A 25,674-nucleotide genomic window follows, 5' to 3' on the forward strand; every position below is an offset into this window, starting at 1 on the left:
GTGACGAAGATGGACGAATATGCCCTTTCTCCAAAGACTCCTTAACATAACTCCGCATGGCGGCATGTTCTGGCACAGACAGATTGAAAAGTCGGCCCTTAGGGAACTTAGAGCCAGGAATCAAGTTAATAGCACAATCACAGTCCCTATGTGGAGGAAGGGAACTGGACTTGGGCTCATCAAATACATCCTGGAAATCCGACAAAAACTCAGGAACTTCTGAAGAAGGGGAAGAGGAAATAGACATCAAAGGAACATCACTATGAACCCCTTGGCAACCCCAACTAGTCACAGACGTAGATTTCCAATCGAGCACTGGATTATGTACCTGTAACCATGGAAAACCCAGTACAACAACATCATGCAAATTATGCAACACCAGAAAACGGCAATCTTCTTGATGTGCTGGAGCCATGCACATGGTCAGCTGTGTCCAATACTGAGGTTTATCCTTGGCCAACGGTGTGGCATCAATGCCCCTCAAAGGAATGGGGCTCTGCAAAGGCTGCAAGGAGAAACCACAACGCTTGGCGAATTCTAAGTCCATTAAGTTCAGGGCAGCACCTGAATCCACAAATGCCATTACAGAAAATGATGACAATGAGCAAATCAAGGTCTCAGATAAGAGAAATTTAGGCTGTACAGTACTGATGGTAACAGACCTAGCGACCCTCTTAGTACGCTTAGGGCAATCAGAAATAACATGAGCAGAATCACCACAGTAAAAACATAGCCCATTCTGACGTCTGAGTCCCTGCCGATCTGCTCTGGTCAAAATCCTATCACACTGCATAGGCTCAGGACTCCGCTCAGAGGACAATGCCATATTGTGCACAACTCTGCGCTCGCGCAGGCGCCGATCAATCTGAATGGCCAGAGACATAGAATCACTCAGACCAGCATCCTCATTCCATTTAGTGAGCACAGACCATTTTCTAAATTTCTGACAGTATAATTCTGCCGCTTCCAGACCCTGACACAGGGTTAACAAAGTTTTTTCTGCATGATCCACTGAATTAGGTTCGTCATACAATAATCCTAGCGCTTGAAAAAATGCATCTACATTAAGCAATGCCGGATTCCCTGATTCGAGGGAGAATGCCCAGTCCTGAGGATCGCCACGCAGCAGAGAGATGACAATTTTAACCTGCTGAATGGGATCACCAGAGGAACGGGGTTTCAAAGCAACCAGTTATTTTTAAAGTTCAAAAACTTAGATCTGTCCCCAAAAAACAGGTCTGGCATTGGAATTCTAGGCTCTAAAGCCGGAGTCTGAACGACATAATCTTGAATACTCTGTACTCTTGCAGCAAGTTGATCCACACAAGAAAACAAACCCTGAACATCCATGCCAACGCCAAGATCCTGAACCACCCAGAGATTAAGAGGAAAAAAAGACATAACAAACTGCAAAAGAAAAAAAAATAGCTCAGAACTCTTTTTTTTTTCCTTCTTTGGAGATGCATTTATCTCATTGCTGGCCAGTTGTACTGTTATGAACTAATGGTTTAGGAGCAACATGGGACGTGCTCTTGAGGAGGTGGTACCTTTACTGACCGCAGACCCTGAACTTAACACAACACTAGAAGTAGCCGTGGAATGTTCCTGTCACTCCCTTGACATCTCGTCACAGCCGGAGAACTAAATACCCCTAAAGATAGAATCAGGAAAGCTATCTTGCCTCAGAGAAAATCCCCAAAAGATAGGCAGCCCCCCACAAATATTGACTGTGAGTGAAGAGGGAAATGACATACACAGAATGAAACCAGGATATAGCAAAAGGAGGCCAATCTAGCTAGATAGATAGGACAGGATAGAGTACTGTGCAGTCAGTATAAAAATACTAGAAAAATCCACCACAGAGTTTACAAAAATCTCCACCACCTGACTAAAGGTGTGGAGGATAAATCTGCTTCTCCAGAGCTTCCAGCTTAACTGAATAAATCCATACTGACAAGCTGGACTAGAAAAAACATAGAATGTACAGAACTATTAAGTCCACAACATATGGACTACCAAGGACCAAGCCAGGACTTATCTTTAATGATCTGGTCAGAATAGCAAAGAAATCCAAGCAGAGATGTGACTCCAACTAGGAACATTGACAACTGGCACTAACAGAAGGATAGAGCCAGGCTAAATAGCCGAGCCCAAAAAGACAATCAGTGGAAGCAGCTGCAGACTGCTAAATCCAAGGCCCACTGCTACAGGCAACACACATGAAGGAGAATCAAATAGGAGTCTACATGTTTAAAAAACTTTTTGGCAGACACCAACAATTTAGCAGATGAATACAGAACAGAAATGTTCACATTTCCAAAAATTAGTGGCAGAAACCAACAAAGTGTCATCAATTTAACCACAGTAGAAATTGTATAATAGGGACCGACAGGTCTTCCACTACACCCAACTCAGCAGATGGACAGTTGGACATCTAACCAGGAGTGCTTATATTTCAACAATTAGTGGCAGACACCAACAAAATGGCATCAATTACACAAGAGTAAAAAATAGTATAATGGGGAGCGACATCTCCCACTACAGCCAACCCAGCAGATGTATACCCAACCATGAGTGTACACTTTTCCAAAAATTAGTTCGAGACACCAATAAAGTAGTATTAAAGTAGTATAAATTTCAAGAGAGTAGAAATAGTATAATAGGAACCGACAACCAAGCAACAGTGTGCACATTTCCAAAAATTTATGGCAGATACCAATTAAGTGGCATCAATTTCATAACCTACCCCATTTATACCTTGAGGCTAAACCCCCTTCCACCATGACTTTGCTTTTTCCAATCATGTTGCTCAGATAGTGTGCTATGAGCAGAGTATTACCAACTAAAAATTTGATTTTTCACTTTGATTTTTCATTTTTGCATCACCTTTGCAGCGCAGAATTTCAGTGGAACTAAATGAGGAAGTGAAATATGGCATACTGAATCGAGATAGTCATAGAAAAAAAAAATCTATGTGGATGAGGCCTGCATGACAAAGAAGATGTGCTCCAAACTATTTAAAACTGAGATCTCCTCTACTGTATGTGTGGAACCCCAGGAGTTCGGGTACCACAGTAGTGCTGCCTTCCTCTCGGGGAGGGTAGTGTTATGCCTGGAGACAGGCAAGATTCCCTTTCGCAGGTTATCACACACATAACACCTTCCAAATACAGGCAAGGAGGGGTGTTAGGGAATGCACCAAATATTTATTTATAAAGTAATAGGTGCGTTCTCAACCCGGGGTCCGTCGTGCAGGGGTAAAACCCGCTGCTAGTAAGTGACGGTACTATATGGCGGTATAAGTGAACTCAGTTACTTCACAGAGTCACTTAAGACAAGAGAACGCTGTGCCCTGTTAACCTCACAGAGGAACACAGCTACCAAAGGGATCGAACATGCAGTCAGAATAGCACACGCAAAACTTCTCACCGGAGGTACCGGTATTCTAGGGGCTTATTTCATCCGAACCCTCAAACCACATACATAAGATCACACTGGCGCTGGAACAATGACTGCAGAGAGCAGATTAGAGCAGGTGTTTTCCATAATTAGATCACTGCAGAAAGATGTGGAAGGTCTGCAAAAGAAGTTTGGAAGCTTTGAACTCAATCAACAAGTGTTTGGACAGACTTTGCAGGACTTGAGCAACCGCATGGCAGCCCAGGAAAACAAACTTGCTGGCATAGAGTCCCAGTATGGACGGGCTTTTCAGGACATAAGCACGCAAATAGCTGCACAAGTGTCTTTACCCTCTGGGCAACCGCCACCAGCTAGCCCACCTAAGTTGCCCACATTCAGATTTAATGGTGATCGCGACAAATTTCGTGGCTTTGTGAATCAATGTATGCTATATTTTGATGTGCATGCTGACCGTTTTCCTAATGATAGATCCAAAGTATTGTGTGTTATAATGCTACTGACCTCATGAGCGCTCGCCTGGGCGAATCCAAAGATTGAGTCTCGTGACCCACGGTTAAATGACTTGGATGATTTCTTGGCCGCTATGGCATTAATGTTTGATGACCCTAATCACCGTGCAACCGCTGAATCTGCTTTGTTGTCTTTATGCCAGGCTAAACATTCTGTTATTGAGCATGCCACTGAATTCAGGAGATTGGCGGTAGATACCAATTGGGACAGTTATGCCCAATTGCCTATTTTTAAAAGGGGTCTGTCTAGTATTATAAAAGATGAACTAGCTCGCTCGGAGTCACCACAAGAACTAGAGACATTTATACAGCATTGTATGCGCATAGACATTCACCTTACTGAGAGTAGGCAGGAGAAATTTGCTGCATATAACCGTATTTCTAACTTTTCACTTCCTTCCAAAGAGCCTGCAGGTAAAACTTCTTGGGAAGTGGAGGAGGTGCCCATGCAAATTGATTCCGTTCAGAGATGCGACATCAATGAGCGCCGGGAGCATCACCTTCGTGAAAGTCTATGTTTCCACTGCGGCCAGTCTGACCACTTCTTGATCAATTGTCCTAAGTGTCCTAGATGGCCTAACAAGGTGCTAGCAGCAATAGGGGAGTATGACAACTGTGATGATGAATCTGACATCTTTGAATGTAGCCTGCCTTTAAACGCTGTATTCCATTCACTTTCTATGACTTCACCCCCCCAGGAGCTGAAGGAAAAGAACTCTCACTGTTCTCTCCCTATTAAGATCCTGTGTTCAGGACAGTGGATTTCCAGTTCAGCTATGATTGACTCTGGTGCAGGTGGCAATTTCATGGATATCGCATTTGCCAAGGAACATGGTATTAAAATTTAGCAAAGAACCTCTCCAATTACCATGGAATCAGTGGATGGGTCACCTTTAATCTCTGGGCCTGTGGATCAGGAGACCTTACCCCTTGAAATTTTGTTGGAGCCTAATCATCAGGAGCAACTTTCTTTCTTGCTAATTTCTTCTCATTTTCCTGTGATTTTAGGCATTCCTTGGTTGCATTCTCAGAACCCAATTAACTGTGAGACAAAGGAGATAATCTTTCCAACAAGGAGCAACTCAGCCTTAACAGAAGCTGTCCCTGAGTCTACGGCTACGGAACCACATGTACAGGTATCTTCTTTACCTCCAGCATATAAAGAGTTCTCTGACCTCTGTGACAAGAAGAATGCAGATCAGCTTCCTCCACTCAGGCATTATGACTTCCATTGAGTTGCTTCCTGAGGCAGATATTCCTTTTGGTCACGTATATCCTTTGGTGGCACCTGAGCTTCAAGCCTTAAAGGAGTATATTGATGAAAATCTGGCCAAAGGCTTCATATGTCCTTCTTCCTCACCAGCAAGGGCACCCATTTTGTTTGTAAAGAAGAAGGATGGGACCCTGAGACCCTGTGTTGACTATCGGGAACTCAATAAGGTAACCGTGTGAAACCATTACCCTTTGCCTCTGATTCCCGAATTACTGGAAAGAGTCCGCCATGCTAAGGTGTTTTCTAAGCTGGATCTTCGTGGGGCTTATAATTTGGTGCATATTCGTCCAGGGGATGAGTGGAAGACAGCATTCAGATGCCGGTATGGACACTTTGAATCTCTTGTGATGGCCTTCGGGCTTTGTAACGCCCCTGCAGCATTTCAACACCTTGTTATTGACATCTTCAGAGATTTGTTGGACCAGTTTGTGGTGATCTATTTGGACGAAATACTAATCTTTTCTGACACTCTACAGGAACATGAAGAACATGTCAAAACTGTTTTAAGACGTCTGAAAGAGAACCAACTGTATATCAAGCCAGAAAAATGTGAGTTCCATCGTTCTGAGATACAGTTCTTGGGTTATATCATCTCTCCCCAGGGGCTGAACATGGAATCTGGCAAGATTCAGGCTATCCTTGACTGGCCGGCACCCAAGAACGTTAAGGAGGTCCAACGTTTTATTGGTTTTGCAAATTTCTACAGATGCTTCATTTGAAATTTTTCTGATATTGTCCATCCCATTACTTCCTTGACAAAGAAGGAGATGCCCTTTAAGTGGTCATCACAGGCTCAAGAAGCTTTTGATCGGCTGAAGATCTGTTTCACATCAGCATCGCTGTTGATACACCCAGATCCAACACATCCTTTCATTGTGGAGGTGGACGCTTCTGATAATGCTTTGGGGGCTATTCTCTCCCAAAGAACTGGACAGAAGGGTCTGCTACATCCTTGTGCTTTCTTTTCCCGTAGACTAACCTCAGCAGAGAACAATTATGACGTGGGAGACAAGGAATTGCTGGCTATTATTGCAGCTTTCAAAGAATGGAGGCATCATCTGCAAGAAGCTGCACAACAGATCATAGTGCTAACTAGGGTTGAGCGAAATGGGTCGGCCATTTTCAGAAGTCGCAGACTTTTGGCAAAGTCGGGTTTCATGAAACCCGACCCGACCCCTGTGTGGGGTCGGCCATGAGGTCGGCGATCTTCTGAATCTGGTATCGGAATTCCGATACCGAGTTCCGATATGTTTGCGATATCGGAAATCGGTATCGGAATCCACATTTAAGTGTAAAATAAAGAATTAAAATAAAAAATATTGATATACTCACCTCTCCGACGCAGCCTGGACATCGCCGCTGGTAACCGGCATCTTCCGTTCCTAAGAATGGCGCTTGAAAGACCTTTCGATGACGTCACGGCTTGTGATTGGTCGCGGCGGCCCACGTGACCGCTCAGCGACCAATCACAACAAGCCGTGACGTAATTCTCAGGTCCTAAATTCCTCATTCTAGGAATTTAGCACATCAGAATTACGTCACGGCTTGTGATTGGTCGCTGAGCGGTCACGTGGGCCGCCGCGACCAATCACAAGCCGTGACGTCATCGAAAGGTCCTTCACGCGCTCATTCTTAAGAAGGAAGGCTGCCGGAAAGAAGTAGGGTGCTTCCGAGGGTGAGTATATATCTAATAGGAATATACTCACCCTCGGCTTCTTTCCGGCAGCCTTCCTTCCTAAGAGTGCGCGCGTGAATAGCCTTACATGACGTCACGGCTTGTGATTGGTCGCGGCGGCCCATGTGACCGCTCAGCGACCAATTACAAGCCGTGACGTAATTCTCATGGCCTAAATTCCTAGAATGAGGAATTTAGGACCTGAGAATTACATCACGGCTTGTTGTGATTGGTCGCTGAGCGGTCACGTGGGCCGCCGCGACCAATCACAAGCCGTGACGTCATCGAAAGGTCTTTCAAGCGCCATTCTTAGGAACGGAAGATGCCGGTTACCAGCGGTGATGTCCAGGCTGCATCGGAGAGGTGAGTATATCAATATTTTTCATTTTAATTCTTTATTTTACACTTAAATATGGATCCCAGGGCCTGAAGGAGAGTTTCCTTTCCTTCAGACCCTGGGAACCATAGTATCCCATTGCGCTGCATTGAGTTTTGTGTTTCGGCCGACCCCGTTCCTGACTTTTTTATAGGATCGGCCGATTTCACTCGACCCGACTTTTGAGAAAGTCGGGTTTTGTGAAACCCGACCCGATCCTATAAAAATAAAAGTCGCTCAACCCTAGTGCTAACTGACCATCGCAATCTAGAGTTCCTTAGATCTGCTAGATGTCTTTCTCCTCATCAGGCTCGTTGGAACTTATTTCTAAATCAATTTAACTTTGTTATCTCGTACCATCCAGGTTCTCGTAATGGGAAGGCTGATGCTTTATCCCGAATCCATGCTGCGGATTCCATACCTGGAGCCCCGTCCAAGAACATTCTATCTGATGCCAATTTCATCAGAGTTATCCATGATCAGGACTTGTGGAAGGAGTGCAGGGAGGCCTATGACGATGATGTATTTCTGGCCAACCCACCTGTGGATATTAATCTTGTCTTTAAGGGTGGCATGTGGTTCAGAGATCGACGTATCTACGTCCCGGAGGTCTTCCATCTGCAGATCATCAAGTTGGTACATGACTCCAAGTTGGCTGGTCACATGAGGGTCCAGAAGACACAAGAGCTCCTGAGCCAATTCTTCTGGTGGCCAACTTGCCTGAAGGATACCAAGGACTATGTTCTCTCTTGCGAGGTATGTGCCCTTTACAAGACTCCTCATGTGGCACCTACGGGTCTTCTACAACCATTACCAGTTTCATCCCGCCCTTGGGGGTCTATATCAATGGACTTTATTGTGGAGCTGCCTACATCGGGGGGCATGAATAAAATCATGGTGGTAGTTGATTGCCTGACTAAAGCTGCTCATTTTGTTCCGTGCACCGGCCTCCCCTCAGCTAAAGATACAGTGAACTTGGTTATACAAAATGTCTTTCAGTTGCATGGGGTGCCAAATGAGATCATCTCTGACTGTGGAGTACAGTTCACTTCAAGATTCTGGAAGGGGTTTTGCTCTGCACTCAATATTAATGTCTGTCTCTCATCTGCTTACCATCCCCAGACAAATGGTCAGACTGAGCGTACCAACCAGATGCTGGAACAATATCTAAGATGCTATATCAGCCATCTCCAAGATGATTGGTTGGAGTTGTTGCTGTTAGCCGAATTTTCATATAATAATTCTCAGAGCGCCTCCACTAAATTCACACCTTTCTTTGCCAATCTGGGTTATCATCTGTGTATTTTACCTAGGTCTCCAATTAATTCTCCGGTTCCAGCAGTGGAGGAAAGGCTGACTGCGATGAGACAAAATCTGGAGGTTCTGAAGGAATCCCTGACCATGGCTCAAGAACGTTAAAAGAGATCGGCTGATAGATTCCGTAAACCTGCACCCATGTTCAAGGTAGGAGATTCCGTGTGGTTACCAACTAAGAATCTGAAGTTAAATGTTCCTTCACAAAAACTTGCACAGAAATTCATTGGCCCTTTCAAGATGAACGGTATTGTGAGCTCTGTGGCCTGCCGGCTGAAGCTACCTAGGACAATGAAGGTACACCCAGTTTTTCATATATCTTTGCTAAAGCCTGTATCTCCTAATACCTTCAAGGGACATGTTGTGCCACCTCCGCAGCCTGTGTTGATTGATCGGCAAGAACAATTTGTGGTGGAGGAAATTATTGATTCCAGGATTCGCAGGAATCGGCTCCAATATCTGATAAGATGGCAGGGATATCCCCCTGAGGAAGACTTTTGGGAACCTGTGGAAAACATCAATGCCCAACAGAAGGTTTCTCGTTTTCATCAGAGATTCCCTGAGAAACCAGGCCCAGGATCGTCCTGAGGCCGCTTCTAAGGAGGGAGTAATGTCAGGACTCTGAACATGTTTTACCTTTTGTGCATTACTGCCCTTTTCCAACATGGCGTCTTTGGTCTCATGTGCACTTGTCTTCCTGCTATAAAACTCCAACCCAGCCTTCAGTCTGTGCTATATTATTCTACTTTGCATCCCGCTCCTGATCACTCCCTGGCCTTGCACCTGCACCTGCTCCTGAGAACCTGTGTTGGAGATCCTGCCACTCTGCTCTGAGTTCCTGCTGCATACACCAGTGTTCAGTAATCCTCCTTCATCTGCTGCTCATGTTACTTCCATCTGCATTTGCTGGACATGTAAGCTGTTTGCTGCTCTGCAAAACATGAGACTATTAACCAGGCCTCCCTGGTTGAGCTAAGATATGATTTGAACTGCCTTATAGCATACCTATCTGTATCTGGACTAAGTCAAGGATCTATTCGTGTCAAGTTTCCTCAAGAATAACTGTGATTCATAGACTTTCTGTTTGTTTGCATCTACCTCTGAAGTTTCCTATCGACTGCTAAGCTGCGTTTAGTATTTGCACCAAGTGTTGTGGACTTGAGTTTCTCTCTGCACCCGTTTGAATCACCGTGTGATAATATAAACTTTACCACTTATAAAACTGTGTCCTGTTGTCTTGTTCCACACAAAGAGTCTCCTGAATTATCTCCTATAATTATTACATCAGTGTGCAAAGGCCGGGTACTGGGAGCCCAAAGTTAGAGTGGAACTACAGGACACTCGTCAGAACCAGAGGGCATAAGATCATACAGACATTGCCCAAATTATGCCTGTGGCACAGCAGCATCCTAGAGCCTGGAGTCACCATGTAGAGACCCCAGAAAGTACAGTTCAAGCTGCCTGCCATACTGGTTCCTGCCCCAGGACAGAAGAAAAAACTGAAAGAATTAGGACCTTGTTTGGAACCCTTCAGGCAGCAAGGCTGCCTGGACTCCTATGCACCTGCTGCCAATGCTCTGGACTGTGGCCTGCGAACTACAGTAAACCAGATAAAGACTTACAACTTGTGTCCTCTACTCATTTACCGGCAACCGTCATCACCACCATACACCTTAGGACCCCTGGGGACCCGCTTCGCCTGTGGGAAGTGTACCATCAGTGCTGCAACAACATCCTCCAGGGGACCCCTTTAACGCTGTGTTGGTCCCACTATTGACCAAAAACACCACAAGTGGCATCATGACAGACTTATAAACACTTTTCCCGTAAAAGACCTTTCCCCTTTAATTGAGTCCCAGGGCTACGGTCCGGGTCGCAGCCACCGTGACATCCTTTTTAAGAGCGACCAGACCCAATACCAAGTACCCCAAGCCCTGGTGGGCGACTCATATGACGTTAGTAACACCAACTACCAGAGAGCGTTTGATGCTCCTCAGAAGAAAGGTGCAACAAATGCGTGTCTCAAGCTAGGTATGAACGATGCCCATAAGAAATTGGATGCCAAAGAACCACATAATCTAGAAGATAGCCTCCAAACAATTTTAAAGTGACATGTCCCCTGCTGTATGACGTTAGTAACAGAAGAATTTTTTGGGGCGGGAATGGGAACGTACAACTGGATCAATAACAGGGCGGCTATGGGTAGTACAAGATCCAGGATCCAGCCTACAACTATTACTCATCTTCCCAACACTAATTACCATAGAGAGTTTGATGCTCTTCAGAAGATAGGTGTAATAGATGCACGTCTCAAGGTAGTTATAAAAGTTTCCCGTGATAAATTGGATGCCAAAGAAGCACATAATCTAGAAGATAGGCTCAAAACTATTTCAAATTCAGATCTTGGCTGCTTTATCACATTTGTAAAAAGTAAAATAAATTAATTTGAATGTGCAACAGCTCTGCACACAGAACAATTTCAAAGGCACTGAATGAAAAGCTTGCATATAGTGGCATGTATTACGTTTATCAACAAAAAAAAATATTTTAATGTGCTTGAGGTCTGCAGACAGCTTCATCTCAATCCCACAAAATGACAATGTGGGATATAATGAGCTGTATAACATTCAGCAAAAGAAAATATTCACATTTTTTTAATATGTGTTAGGTCTGAAGACAGGATCACATCACCGCCTCAAATTGACAACGTGGGATACCGCTGGCTGTATCACCTTCAGCAACAGAAAAAATTAGAACTTTTTTTAATGTGCATTAGGACTGCAGATAGGTCCACATCAATGCCACAAAATGACAATGTGGGATACAGTGGGCTACAGTGGGCTGTGTCACATTCAGCAACAGAAAAAAATTAGTTTGTTTTTAATGCGCGTTAGGTCTGCAGACAGGTTCACATCACCACCACAACATGACAATGTGGGATACGGTGAGCTGTATCACACTCAGCACCAAACAAAAAAAATTGAACTTTTTTTTAATACGCGTTAGGTGTGCAGACAGGTTCATAACACTGCCACAACATGACAATGTAAGAAACGGAGGGTGTATCTCATTCAGCAAGAGAAAATAGTCTATTTTTAATGTGTAATGTCTGCTATTTATATGGAGAGGGACATGTGATTTCAGCAGCCAATGACACAAGCCGTTGTGTCAAAACATTGTGGGTGTTTCATGTGCCTGATCGGCTAGCTGCAATGTGCACACATAAAAGTTAGAGGGAAAAAAATGACTGCTGTGCTGTGCTTACAAGACCGTCATGCCTCTGGGCTCTGAAAACCCCCACCCCTCATCAAACTTGTGCCAAACGCTCATGATACACCACCATTATTGTTCCTAAAATGCTTTAAATATTTTTGTGGCAATGCAAATATTTTTCAGCACTTTTACCGAATGTTACCAATTTTATAAAACTTTGCTAGGGTTTCCGATCACGAATCCTAATGTGCCATATTTGTGCCGAATTTATGTTTGTCGATCGTTTTCTGAACAAATTCGCTCATCACTAGTTGTGACGATCGGAGCAGAGAGAAAGAGACCCCTCCCTTTACAGGCAGATAAGTGCTTCTTTTCATTTTGACAGCGGCATCAGTGTGGTTAATTTCCTGCAATCGGCACTAAATTACTAGACTATTCTCTTGCAAACTGCTTTCTGTGCGGCTTTTATCATGTCTTTATTTCTCAGACTGTATATAATGGGGTTCATCAAAGGGGTAAGCACAGTATATAGCAGTGATAGGATCTTACTCATGGTGATTGTACGACCTTTTGATGGGAAAATATAAACACTGAACATTGTCCAGTAGAATATGGAGACCACAGTGAGGTGGGAGCTGCAGGTGGAGAAGGCTTTATGTCTGCCAGCACTAGATGGGATCCTTAAGATTTCCAAAGCAATGTAAGTGTAAGTCACTACTATGACTGTGGTTGGAGCAAAGACAATTGGAATACATAGTATATACAGTGGGGCAAAAAAGTATTTAGTCAGTCAGCAATAGTGCAAGTTCCACCACTTAAAAAGATGAGAGGTGTCTGTAATTAACATCATAGGTAGACCTCAACTATGGGAGACAAACTGAGAAAAAAAAATCCAGAAAATCACATTGTCTGTTTTTTTATCATTTTATTTGCATATTATGGTGGAAAATAAGTATTTGGTCAGAAACAAAATTTCATCTCAATACTTTGTAATATATCCTTTGTTGGCAATGACAGAGGTCAAACGTTTTCTGTAAGTCTTCACAAGGTTGCCATACACTGTTGTTGGTATGTTGGCCCATTCCTCCATGCAGATCTCCTCTACAGCAGTGATGTTTTGGGCTTTTCGCTTGGCAACACGGACTTTCAACTCCCTCCAAAGGTTTTCTATAGGGTTGAGATCTGGAGACTGGCTAGGCCACTCCAGGACCTTGAAATGCTTCTTACAAAGCCACTCCTTCGTTGCCCTGGCGGTGTGCTTTGGATCATTGTCATGTTGAAAGACCCAGCCACGTTTCATCTTCAATGCCCTTGCTGATGGAAGGAGGTTTGCACTCAAAATCTCACGATACATGGCCCCATTCATTCTTTCATGTACCCGGATCAGTCGTCCTGGCCCCTTTGCAGAGAAACAGCCCCAAAGCATGATGTTTCCACCACCATGCTTTACAGTAGGTATGGTGTTTGATGGATGCAACTCAGTATTCTTTTTCCTCCAAACACGACAAGTTGTGTTTCTACCAAACAGTTCCAGTTTGGTTTCATCAGACCATAGGACATTCTCCCAAAACTCCTCTGGATCATCCAAATGCTCTCTAGCAAACTTCAGATGGGCCCGGACATGTACTGGCTTAAGCAGTGGGACACGTCTGGCACTGCAGGATCTGAGTCCATGGTGGCGTAGTGTGTTACTTATGGTAGGCCTTGTTACATTGGTCCCAGCTCTCTGCAGTTCATTCACTAGGTCCCCCCGCGTGGTTCTGGGATTTTTGCTCACCGTTCTTGTGATCATTCTGACCCCACGGGGTGGGATTTTGCGTGGAGCCCCAGATCGAGGGAGATTATCAGTGGTCTTGAATGTCTTCCATTTTCTAATTATTGCTCCCACTGTTGATTTCTTCACTCCAAGCTGGTTGGCTATTGCAGATTCAGTCTTCCCAGCCTGGTGCAGGGCTACAATTTTGTTTCTGGTGTCCTTTGACAGCTCTTTGGTCTTCACCATAGTGGAGTTTGGAGTCGGACTGATTGAGGGTGTGCACAGGTGTCTTTTTATACTGATAACAAGTTTAAACAGGTGCCATTACTACAGGTAATGAGTGGAGGAAAGAGGAGACTCTTAAAAAAGAAGTTACAGGTCTGTGAGAGCCAGAAATCTTGATTGTTTGTTTCTGACCAAATACTTATTTTCCACCATAATATGCAAATAAAATGATAAAAAAACAGACAATGTGATTTTCTGGATTTTTTTTTTCTCAGTTTGTCTCCCATAGTTGAGGTCTACCTATGATGTAAGTTACAGACGCCTCTCATCTTTTTAAGTGGTGGAACTTGCACTATTGCTGACTGACTAAATACTTTTTTGCCCCACTGTATATCTCCAAGTGAGCAATGTAGGTGTCAGAGCAGGCAAGTTCTAGCATGGGAATAATATCACAGAACACATGGTTAATGATATTAGGGCCACAAAATTTTTGTTTAGCTGTAGTTATGATGTAAATCAAAACAATAGAAAATCCAAACACCCATATAATGACAGTCCATATTGCACAATATCTAGTTGTCATGATGGTGAAGTAACGGAGGGGATTACAGATGGCCACATATCGGTCATAAGACATTATGCCAAGGAGAAAACATTCAACTGTTTCTAAGGCACCTAAAAAATAAAACTGAGTGATGCAGCCAGCAAAAGAAATGGTTGCCCCATTATTCATTAGAATGTGTAGTACCTTAGGGACAATATCTGAGATCACCAAGATGTCACTGAGGGACAATTGTGAGATGAAGAAGTACATTGGAGTGTGGAGGTTCTTGCCGGTGGACACCAGTGTGATGATCAGGAGATTTCCACATATTGTCACCCAGTAAATGGCAAGCAAAAAGCAGAACAAGAAAATTCTTGAACTGTGACCGACTTGAAATCCTAAAAGTAAAAATTCTGTGATCGGTTTCCAATTGTTCTCCTGTGTGCAGAAGAAATGTTAGCTATGATATAATTAATAAGCACTCAAATTATCCAAATGCTTTAACTTAAATTCCATTATATAATACTACAGATTACATACACCATGTTCCAAATTATTATGCAAATTACATTTTTCTCCTATTTTCCTAAATGGTCGGTGCAACTGAGTTTCATTAAAGCCATCGCCAGTTAGATTATGCATCAAATTTTATTGAATAAACCTCCCAATGATAACAATGTAATTTCCAAAATGAATAAAACCTCAGAATGCACTGTTCCAAATTATTAGGCACAGTAGAATTTCTAAACATTTGATATGTTTTAAAGAACTGAAAATGCTCATTTGTGGAATTTGCAGCATTAGGAGGTCACATTCACTAAACAAAAAAGCTATTTAACTCCAGAACATCATAACAGGCCAAGTTACATGTTAACATAGGCCCTTCTTTGATATCACCTCCACAATTCTTGCATCCATTGAACTTGTGAGTTTTCGGAGAGTTTCTGCTTGTATTTCTTCCCTCCCAGAGCTGCTGTGTAGATGTGAACGGCCTCCCACCCTCATAGATCTTTTGTTTGATGATACTCCAAAGGTTCTCTATAGGGTTGAGGTCAGGGGAAGATGGTGGCCACACCATGAGTTTATCTCATTTTATGTCCATAGCAGCCAGTGACTCAGAGGTATTCTTTGCCACATGAGATGGTGCATTGTCATGCATGAAGATTATTTTTCTCCTGAAGGCACATTTCTGTTCTTTAGACCATGGAAGAAAGTCAGAAGCTCTATATGCTTTGCAGAGGTCAGTTCACACCTTCAGGAACCTTAAAGGGCCCTACCAGCTTTTTCCCCATGATTCCAGCCCACAACATGACTCCTCCACCTCCTTGCTGACGTCGCAGCCTTGTTGAGACATGGTGGCCATCCACCATCCATCCACTACTCCATCCATCTAGACCAGTGTTCCCCAACTCCGGTCCTCAAGAGCCACCAACAGGTCATGTTTTCAGGATTTCCTTAGTACTGCCCAGGTGATAATTGCATCACCTTCACAGGCAATAATTCCATCACCTGTGAAATACTAAGGAAATCCTGAAAACATGACCTGTTGTTGGCTCTTGAGGACTGGATTTGGGGAACACTGATCTAGACCATCCAGGGTTGCTCGACACTCATCAGTAAGCAAGACTGTTTGGAAATTAGTCTTCATGTACTGTATGTCTGGGCCCACTGCAAACATTTATGCTTGTGAACACTGTATAGGGGAAGCCGAATAGTAGAGTTATGCACCGCAGCAAGCCTTTGAAGGTTCCTTCACCTTGAAGTGCAAGGGACTCCAGAGGCACCAGCAGCTTCAAATAACTGTTGGCTGCTTTGTTATGCTATTTTGGCACCTGCTCTCTTAATCCAATGAAATTGTTTGGCAGAAACCTTCCTCATTCTGCCTGTATCTGCATGAACTCTGTCTGTGCTCAGATTCAGCCACAAATCTCTTCACAGTGTGATGATCACTCTTAGGTTTTCGTGAAATATCTAATGTTTTCATACCTTGTCCAAGGCATTGCACTATTTAATGCTTTTCAGCAGCAGAGATATCCTTTTTAGTTACGATATTGCTTGAAACTCGTGGCCTGCTTAATAATGTGGATCATCATTTTTAAGTAGTTTCCTTTAATTAGAATCACCTGGAAAACTAATTATCACATGTGTTTAAGATTGAGTACAGTGATCCACTGAGCCCTGAGACACAATACTATCCACAAGTTTATTTGAAAAACAAAACAATTAAATCTTTATGACACTTAAATCCAATTTGCATAACAATTTGGAACACGGTGTAATGTACCCTATTATATATTGTATAAAAATTTAAGTTTGCAGCAAATTGTCTTAATCTTTAATCCATGGTGAAGTGCTTTTAAACCATAGGTTTAAGCCATTTGCCTGCTATTGATTCTTCTTGTCAAGGAACAGATAATTTTGAATAAATACTTAAAAATTCCACAAGCAATTGTCATATCACAATTACACTAAAATTGATTATTTTGTGTCATTCCAGTAAAAATTAAATACATTTATTGTAACTATATTTATCACGCTAATTATAAAAATGTATACATAAAAATATTATTTTATGTGCAATGAAAAAACCTGCAGATTGAAATGAAAAACAAAAACCTTTTGCTAAAAATATGCAGTCAATCTACACTTAGAAACAGAATGAAAGCCCTAGATATCCCAGATCTGAATTTTGCTTTCTATCATAATTTCACTATCCAAAATTAAAAGAACATAAAACTCAAAACCACGTTGGAAGGACAAAAAAAATGGACAAGTTACAATTTTACACATTTATTTGCACCTTAGAATGACTCCTATTTGAATCCATTGTTATTCATTTATTCTTAGAGTCGAAACAGGACTGGTCCAACAAATCTAGAAAAAACAAGAATGAAAAATGAAATACCACACTGTCACTGCATAAAATATATTTGTTCTCTTTTTTTTCTCTTATTTTTTCCTATTTTTTTTTTAACTAGGTGTAATAAAAGTAACATTTTTAATTAGGCATAAAATATTGGAACACATACATTAGTATATTTATTTTTTAGAAGAAAACATTGTTCTTCAGACACTTTAGTAGAATTTAGCATCCAATGATTCACAAATATTTCCTTAGAATACTTACATCAGATGTTTTTGCTCTTTAAGTTTCTTCTATTAATATCATAACATTTTTTGTTAGGAATGACTCCAGTGGAAAGTAACTGAAATGTTTAATGGCAAAATAGTGGTGTAGTGCAGCCATCGGGCAGATGAATGAGATAGAACAGAAATTTATATAGTATATCACACGAAAAGTCTTGGGTGTCGTAAGTCTTGGGAGATTTGATTTCAATTCTCTCTAGAGTCTCCTTTGTTTTCTTACATATAAAAATAAAATTAATACATTTAATAATTTGAATTTGGAAAAAAATGATGACTATTATATTGTTTAACAGTTTTACATGAGAAACAAGCAAAAGTATTGTTAACATTTGAAATTTCTTTACATTATAATTTTTTCCTATTTATAATTTTCCTAATTTATTTATTGTTCTTAAATCTACAAATAGCATACCTCAAAAGATGATTGTGGGGAGACCCGTTTAATGTGGTTTCAGGTTTTATATAGAGAAATCTTACTGACTTACTGACAGAGCTCTATTTTTTTTAAATCTAACGCGTCACCTTATTTGGATTTACCAAACTTAGTGATTCTGAGATTATTTTTTGTGACACTTTATACTTAATGCTAGTAGCAAATTCACATTATTAAATTTTGCCTTTATTAATGACAATATCAGAAATTTGGTGAAAAATTTGAAAAATTTGCAGTATTTTAAAATTTAATTTATATGTCCTTACCAGAGATAGTCGCATAAAAATAATTTTTAATTGAAAACCTACTTCATTTCAGAATCAATTTTAAAACATGCAAACATTTTAGAATTACAAATTTACCAAGAATTTTTCTTTTTTGAAACCTGTTTTATATGGACATTTTCATATTTGAAATGACTTCAACGGGCTTGTAAAAAGACAACCCCCAAGTAAGACCCTCCAGGTATAAAAAATTGCATTTAGGACATTTGTTAAAGGGACACTGTCACCTGAATTTGCAGGGAACAATCTTTAGACCTAGGGGCGGGGTTTTCGGGTGTTTGATGCACCCTTTCCTTACCCGCCGGCTGCATGCTGGCTGCAATATTGGATTGAAGTTCATTCTCTGTCCTCCATAGTACATGCCTGCACAAGGTAAGATTGCCTTGTGCAGGCAAGTACTACGGAGGACAGAGAATGGACTTCAATCCAATATTGCAGCCAGCATGCAGCCGGCGGGTAAGGAAAGGGTGCATCAAACACCCGAAAACCCTACCCCAGGTCTAAAGATTGTTCCCTCCAAATTCAGGTGACAGTGTCCCTTTAATCCTTCAGGTTCTTTACAGGAATTAATGCCAAATAGAAAGAGACCATGAAAGATTACCATATTTACTCGAGTATAAGCGGACCTGAGTATAAGCCGAGACCCTTAATTGTGCCACAAAAAAATTGGGAAAACTTATTGACACGATTATAAGCCTAGGGTGGGAAATGCAGCAGCTACTAGTAAATTACAAAAATAATAATTGATAATAGGGTTGAGCGAAACGGATCGGTCATTTTCATAAGTCGCCGACTTTTGGCAAAGTCGGGTTTCATGAAACCCGACCCGATCCCAGCGTGGGATCGGCCATGCGGTACACGATCTTCGCGCCAAAGTCGCGTTTCATATGACGCTTAAAGCACCATTTCTCAGCCAATGAAGGTGCACGCAGAGTGTGGGCAGCGTGATGACATAGGTCCTGGTCCCCACCATCTTAGAGAAGGGCATGGCAGTGATTGGCTTCCTTTCTGCGGCATCACAGGGGCTATAAAGGGGCGTTCCCGCCGACTGCCATCTTACTGCTGCTGATCTGAGCGTAGGGAGAGGTTGCTGCCGCTTCGTCAGAAGCAGGGATAGCGTTAGGCAGGGTACATAAAGCCCCAAACTGCTTGTGCTGTAGCGATTTCCACTGTCTAACACCACCTTTTCTTTTTGGGACAGTGGAGGCTTGATTTCTGTGCAACAGCTCTGTAGGTTATAAGGCTCCCTGACCCTGATCGCTGCGTTGCTGTGTGTACGCCGCTGTGCAAACCAACTGCTTTTTTCAAAGCACAAATCCTGTTGCTCCTTCATCTCTGCACAGCTATCTTGTTTGTTTGTCCACACTTTTGACTTTTGTGTGCAGCAGTCCTTTTTATTGCTCCTTGACATACTTTTCAGAGATAACTGTAGGGAGATAGTAATTGTAGTACAGTCCCTTTTTTTTTTTTTGGGTTATATCTCTTCAAGCCACTTTTTGCTACAGAAAATATACTCTAATACAGTGGCCCCGATTTCTTCACAATTCTCCCAGAAAAAAAAAATAAAAGTGGGAGATTAAGATTGGCAAATCTGCATTAGTGCCAGTCCTGTGTGTGGCATTTTTTTTTATTATTTTCTGCCATAGAAAACCTACTGTGTAACAGTGGGCCTGATTAAATCACTTGTCTCACATATCCTCCCAAAAAAATAAAATAACGGGATAATAATCTTGCCAAACCTGTGCATCTGTGCAAGTGCTGTCTGTGGTATCTGTCAGTCATTTTGTGCCACAGGAACTATACCGTGATATAGTGGGCCTGATTCAATCCCTTGTCTCCCATATCCAAAAAAAGAGGGACATTTCTATTGCCAGTGTTTTTATCTGTGTCACTCCTGTTACTGCCATATCTGCCAGCCTCTTTCTGCCAACCAAACTATGTTGTTGTGTAATACAGTGGGCCTGATTTTTCCCTGGATTCTCCCACACATAAAAAAGGAGATTGAAGTTCACAACAAGTTCACGTACACCTTCTTCCTGGTTTTACTGGACCACATAACGGTTGTTAGTTTGATTACATTTTTCCAATAATGAGGAAGTCTGGTGGAAGAGGTTGTGGCCGTGGGCATTCATTGCCAGCTGGTAATGATGGTAGTGGTGGTGGTCGTGGAGCAACAGGTGGTCGTGGCCGTGGGAAAAGCAATATAGCCCCTAAGTCTCGAGTTGTTGAGCCAGCATCATCGTCTGGCTACACAAGGCCTCGAAGGCTCCCTTTTCTGGGAGTAGGAAAACCGCTTTTGAAGCCGGAGCAGCAGGAACAAGTATTGGCTTTTCATTGCTGACTCTGCCTCTACCTCTTTCTCCTCCTCGGAAAGTGCCAAATGTCAGAGCAGTGTGTCGTCAGTGGATGCTCCCGCTCAGGAACAAGTCGCTTCCTTGCGTCCTTCACCCAGAACAACAGTGAAGGATGCATCAGGCGACACAACTGGTTACTCCATGGAGCTCTTTACACATACCGTGCCTGGGTTCGAAAGTGAAATTGTGAAATTGTTAACAGGCCATGCCCATTACAAGATGAATCGGACATGGAGTGCACAGATGCACAGCCACAGCCAGATTATAATGCTCTTCCTTTGACTCAGATCAGAACATTGCCCTCTCAGTGTATTGATCCAGAATCTGACCCCGAGGAGACTATGGATCTCCGTCAACGCTATAGCACCGGCTTACACGGTGACCCAGAGGAAGGTGCACAGAACATAGAAGAGGAGGTCATAGATGACCCAGTTGTTGACCCCGATTGGCAGCCATTGGGGGAACAGGGTGCAGGCGGCAGTAGCTCTGAAGCGGAGGAGGAGGAGCCGCAGCAGACATCAACATCGCAACAGGTTCCATCAGGAAGGCCCGTATCTAGCCAAAAATGTGTGGCAAAACCAAAACCAGTTGTAGGACAGCGTGGCCATCAGGTTCAACTAGCTCAGTGTGCAATGCCTGAAAAGGTGTCCGATAGGAAGAGTGCAGTGTGGAATTTTTTTTAATCAAGATCCCAATGATCAGCGCAAAGTCATCTGTAAGAAATGCTCCAGGACCTTCAGCAGAGGTCAGAATGTTAAAAATTTAAATACAAGTTGCATGCATCGACATTTATCCACCATGCACTTTCAAGCCTGGACACACTACCAAACGTCCCTTAATGTTGTAGCACCCTCTCACAATGAAGCTAATCAGCAAGGCGACATCCCTTCCCTCACTGTAAGCCCACTGTTTACCACACCACCTGCAGGTAATGTGGCGGTTTCGTCGCAAGGCCAAAGCAGTCAGGGAATCACCAGGTTCATGGTCGGAAAAACTGTATGTAGGGCACCATCAAGAATACCGTCACCAACCCTCTCTCAGTCACCCATGTCCACCGGCACCCCCGCTAGTTCCACCATATGCAGCTCTCCAGTCCAGCTCACCCTACATGAGACTCTCGTTAGGAAAAGCAAGCACTCATCCTCGCATCCACGTACACAGGGTTTGAACGCCCACATTGCTAGACTAATCTCGTTAGAGATGATGCCCTACCGGTTAGTTGAAACCGAAGCTTTCAAAGCCCTGATGGACTACGCTGTACCACGCTACGAGCTACCCAGTCGACACTTCTTTTCGAGAAAAGCCATCCCAGCCCTCCACCAGCATGTAAAAGACCACATTGTCCATGCACTCAGGCAATCTGTGAGTAGAAAGGTGCACCTGACAACAGATGCATGGACCAGTAGGCATGGCCAGGGGCGTTATATCTCCATCACGGCACACTGGGTTAATGTGGTGGATGCAGGGTCCAGAGGGGACAGTAATATTGGGACAGTTCTGCCTAGCCCATGGTGTAGGAAACAGTTGGCTGTAGGCGTTCGTCCCCCCTCCTCCTCATCCTCCAGCAGAAGTGAGAGCTCGTCCACAGACCACAGTCGCACGACCACTCCATCTGCAGCTGCCACTGTTGCACACGAGGTGTCCAATTATGGAACAGCTTGTGGCAAGCGTCAGCAGGCTGTATTGGCAATGAAGTGTTTGGGCGACAACAGACACACCGCGGAAGTTCTGTCCGAGTTCTTGCAGCAAGAAACTCAGTCATGGCTGAGCACTGTACATCTTGAGGCAGGCAAGGTATTCAGTGACAATGGAAGGTATTTTATAGCTGCCATAGCCCTTTTACAACTGAAACACATTCCTTGCCTGGCTCACACCTTAAACCTGGTGGTGCAGTGCTTCCTGAAAAGTTATCCAGGGTTACCCGACCTGCTGCTGAAAGTGCGCAGACTTTGCTCTCACATCCGCCGTTCGCCCGTACACTCCAGCCGTATGCATAACCATCAGCGGGCTTTGAACCTTCCACAGCATCGCCTAATCATCGACGTTGCAACAAGGTGGAACGCCACACTGCACATGCTTCAAAGACTGTGCGAACAGAGGCGTGCTGTTATGTATTTGTGGGAGGATACACATACACGGGCAGGCAGTTGGATGGCAGACATGGAGTTGTCAGCTATGCAGTGGTCGAAGCTCCAAGACCTGTGTCAAGTCCTTCAGTGTTTTGAGGAATGCACACGGCTGGTTAGTGCAGACAACGCCATAATAAGCATGAGCATCCCCCTAATGCGTCTGCTGATGCAAAGTTTGACGCACATAAAGGAACAGGTGTCTGCAGCCGAGGAAGAGGGAAGCCTTGATGAAAGTCAGCCATTGTCTGCTCAGGGAAGTCTACAGAACGAGGTGGCAGGCGAAGAGGAGCAGGACAAGGAGGATGATGGGGATGACTATTTGTTGGATGAGGAAGCTTCTCAGGGTGCAATAGAAACTGCTGGCGGTGCAAGGCCGGGTTTTTGAGGGAGACAAGTGACGTGGATTTGCCAGAAAGTGCTCCTCAACCCAGCATAAGCACTGACTTGACAACTGGAACTTTGGCCCACATGGCGGATTATGCCTTGCGTATCCTCAAAAGGGACCCACGCATTTTAAAAATGATGACAGATGACGATTACTGGTTGCCCTGCCTCCTTGATCTTCGCTATAAAGGCAAATTGCTAAATATCATGCCACATGAGAACCTCGAACAGATATTGGCAACCAAACAAGCTACTCTTGTAGACCGTTTTGATTCAGGCATTTCCAGCACACAGCGCCGGTGATGGTTCTCACACGAGCCACAGGGGGCAACAGGGCAGAGGTGTTAGAGGTGCACAGATCAGAAGTGGCGTAGGACAGAGGGGTTTTCTGACAAGGTTGTGGAGTGATTTCGCAATGACCGCAGAAACGACAGGTACAGCAGCATCCATTCAAAGTGACAGGAGACAACATTTGTCCAGTATGGTTACTAACTATTTTTCCACCATTACCGATGTTCTCCCTCAACCGTCATTCCCCTTTGATTACTGGGCATCCAAAATAGACACCTGGCCTGAATTGGCTGAATATGCATTGCAGGAGATTGCTTGCCCAGCAGCTAGTGTGCTATCAGAAAGAGTATTCAGTGCTGCTGGTTCAATACTGACCGAAAAAAGGACTCGTCTGGCTACCCAAAATGTTGATGATCTAACCTTCATTAAAATGAACCACTCATGGATTTCAAATTATTTTGCCCCACCTTTCCCGGCTGACACCTAGCTTTCCTGGAAAAAGGTATTGCTTTGGGACTGGTGTTACTGACTGTTCCAATCTCTTAATTTGCAGCTGCTGTTTGTCTAGAATACGACATGTTTTCACCTCCCTAAATGCACTAACTCCCCCCACGGGGCCGTGGTCTCACCACTTGTCGCAAGCACCCGTCAGAGTGCCGTTTGTCTGAAGAGGTGCGTGTGCCCACTTTTGGTCGACGGGACTGGCACTGGGTCCCTTATAGTACAATGCAGTGTCTCTGGCGGTGGTGGCATGCACCCAACGTCAGACACACTGTTGTAACATGAGGGGCCCTGGGCTTGTACTGCCGGCCAGGAGAGAGTGTCCCCCCCCAAGGTCAAGCAGTGCTCTACCACTTGCTAAATTATCTGTCGCTGCTCCACCACTGTTTAGTATAGGCGCTGAAATCCTTCCATGCCTGGCACAGGCAATAACAGTTTGTTGACATGTATGATGCTTGTTAAAATACTCAGGGGCCCTGTCCTACATTTACACCAGTAAATACTTTGCGCCAAATTACAATGTCTGAAAGTCAGCATAGGAGCACACCCCTGTACCTAAGTATGCCACCCTTTTTTTTTTTTGGGGGGGGGGTTATTTTTGTTTTGGATACACTAACATCACTTTAGGTTTTGGGACTCGGAGTACTTACTGTGTCAGACACTCCTTCCAATTGTCCTCCACTGACCACACCAATGCTGCCTGTGTACCCCTGCCACATAATGGAACCTGCATAAAGCCTAATTTATTATTTTAGGCCTAGGAAGTCTGTCTGCGGTCCCTCCTTCCAATTGTCCTCCACTGACCACACCAATGTTGCCTGTGTATTCCTGTTGCCAAAGTTAAGCTGCAAATAGCCTAATTTATTATTTTAGGCCTAGGAAGTCTGTCTGCGGTCCCTCCTTCCAATTGTCCTCCACTGGTGTTGTCCTCCACTAAAAAGCTGATCTTCAACCTTCAGGCTCTCATTGAGTATTTTTTAATGTCACACTGCAGTTGGCCTACTACTTTGGTTGGAGCCTAGTAACTGTGTCTGCCACTACCTGGTGTTGTCCTCCACTGAAAAAGCTGAGCTTCAACCTTCAGGCTCTCATTGAGTATTTTTTATTGTCACACTGCAGTTGGCCTACTACTTTGGTTGGGGCCTAGTAACGGTGTCTGCCGCTCCTTGGTGTTTTCCTCCAGGTTTCCTTGTCTGAGCTTCAACCTTCAGGCTCTCATTGAGTATTTTTTAATGTAACACTTTTGTTGCCCTACTACTTGGGTTGGGGCCTAGTAAAGGTGTCTGCCGCTCCTTGGTGTTCTCCTCCTCCTTGGTGTTATCCTCCGGGTTTCCTTGTCTGAGCTTCAACCTTCAGGCTCTCATTGAGTATTTTTTAATGTCACACTGCAGTTGGCCTACTACTTTGGTTGGGGCCTAGTAACGGTGTCTGCCGCGCCCTGGTGTTGTCCTCCACTGAAAAAGGTGAGCTTCAACCTTCAGGCTCTCATTGAGTATTTTTTAATGTCACACTGCAGTTGGCCTACTACTTTGGTTGGGGCCTAGTAATGGTGTCTGCCGCTCCCTGGTGTTGTCCTCCACTGAAAAAGCTGAGCTTCAACCTTCAGGCTCTCATTGAGTATTTTTTAATGTCACACTGCAGTTGGCCTACTACTTTTGTTGGGGCCTAGTAACGGTGTCTGCCGCTCCTTGGTGTTCTCCTCCAGGTTTCCTTGTCTGAGCTTCAACCTTCAGGCTCTCATTGAGTATTTTTTAACGTCACACTGCAGTTGGCCTACTACTTTGGTTGGGGCCTAGTAAAGGTGTCTGCCGCTCCTTGGTGTTCTCCTCCTCCTTGGTGTTCTCCT

General features: G+C 43.7%; 1 protein-coding gene across 1 annotated transcript in view; it reads right to left on the reverse strand.

Moving 5' to 3' along the window:
• Positions 1–12,207: 12,207 nt before the first annotated feature.
• The window catches only part of LOC143774728 (olfactory receptor 1500-like), a 40,184-nt gene continuing 26,717 nt past the window's right edge, over positions 12,208–25,674 (reverse strand). The window contains exons 2-3 of the mRNA XM_077262493.1: positions 14,157–14,743; positions 12,208–12,547 (exon numbers count right to left, since the gene is read on the reverse strand). Coding sequence (XP_077118608.1) covers positions 12,208–12,547; positions 14,157–14,743 — 927 coding nt within the window. The remainder of the gene's footprint in view (positions 12,548–14,156; positions 14,744–25,674) is intronic.

The sequence above is a fragment of the Ranitomeya variabilis genome, chromosome 5 (genome assembly GCF_051348905.1).
Source record: "Ranitomeya variabilis isolate aRanVar5 chromosome 5, aRanVar5.hap1, whole genome shotgun sequence".
Taxonomy (NCBI): Eukaryota; Metazoa; Chordata; class Amphibia; order Anura; family Dendrobatidae; genus Ranitomeya; species Ranitomeya variabilis.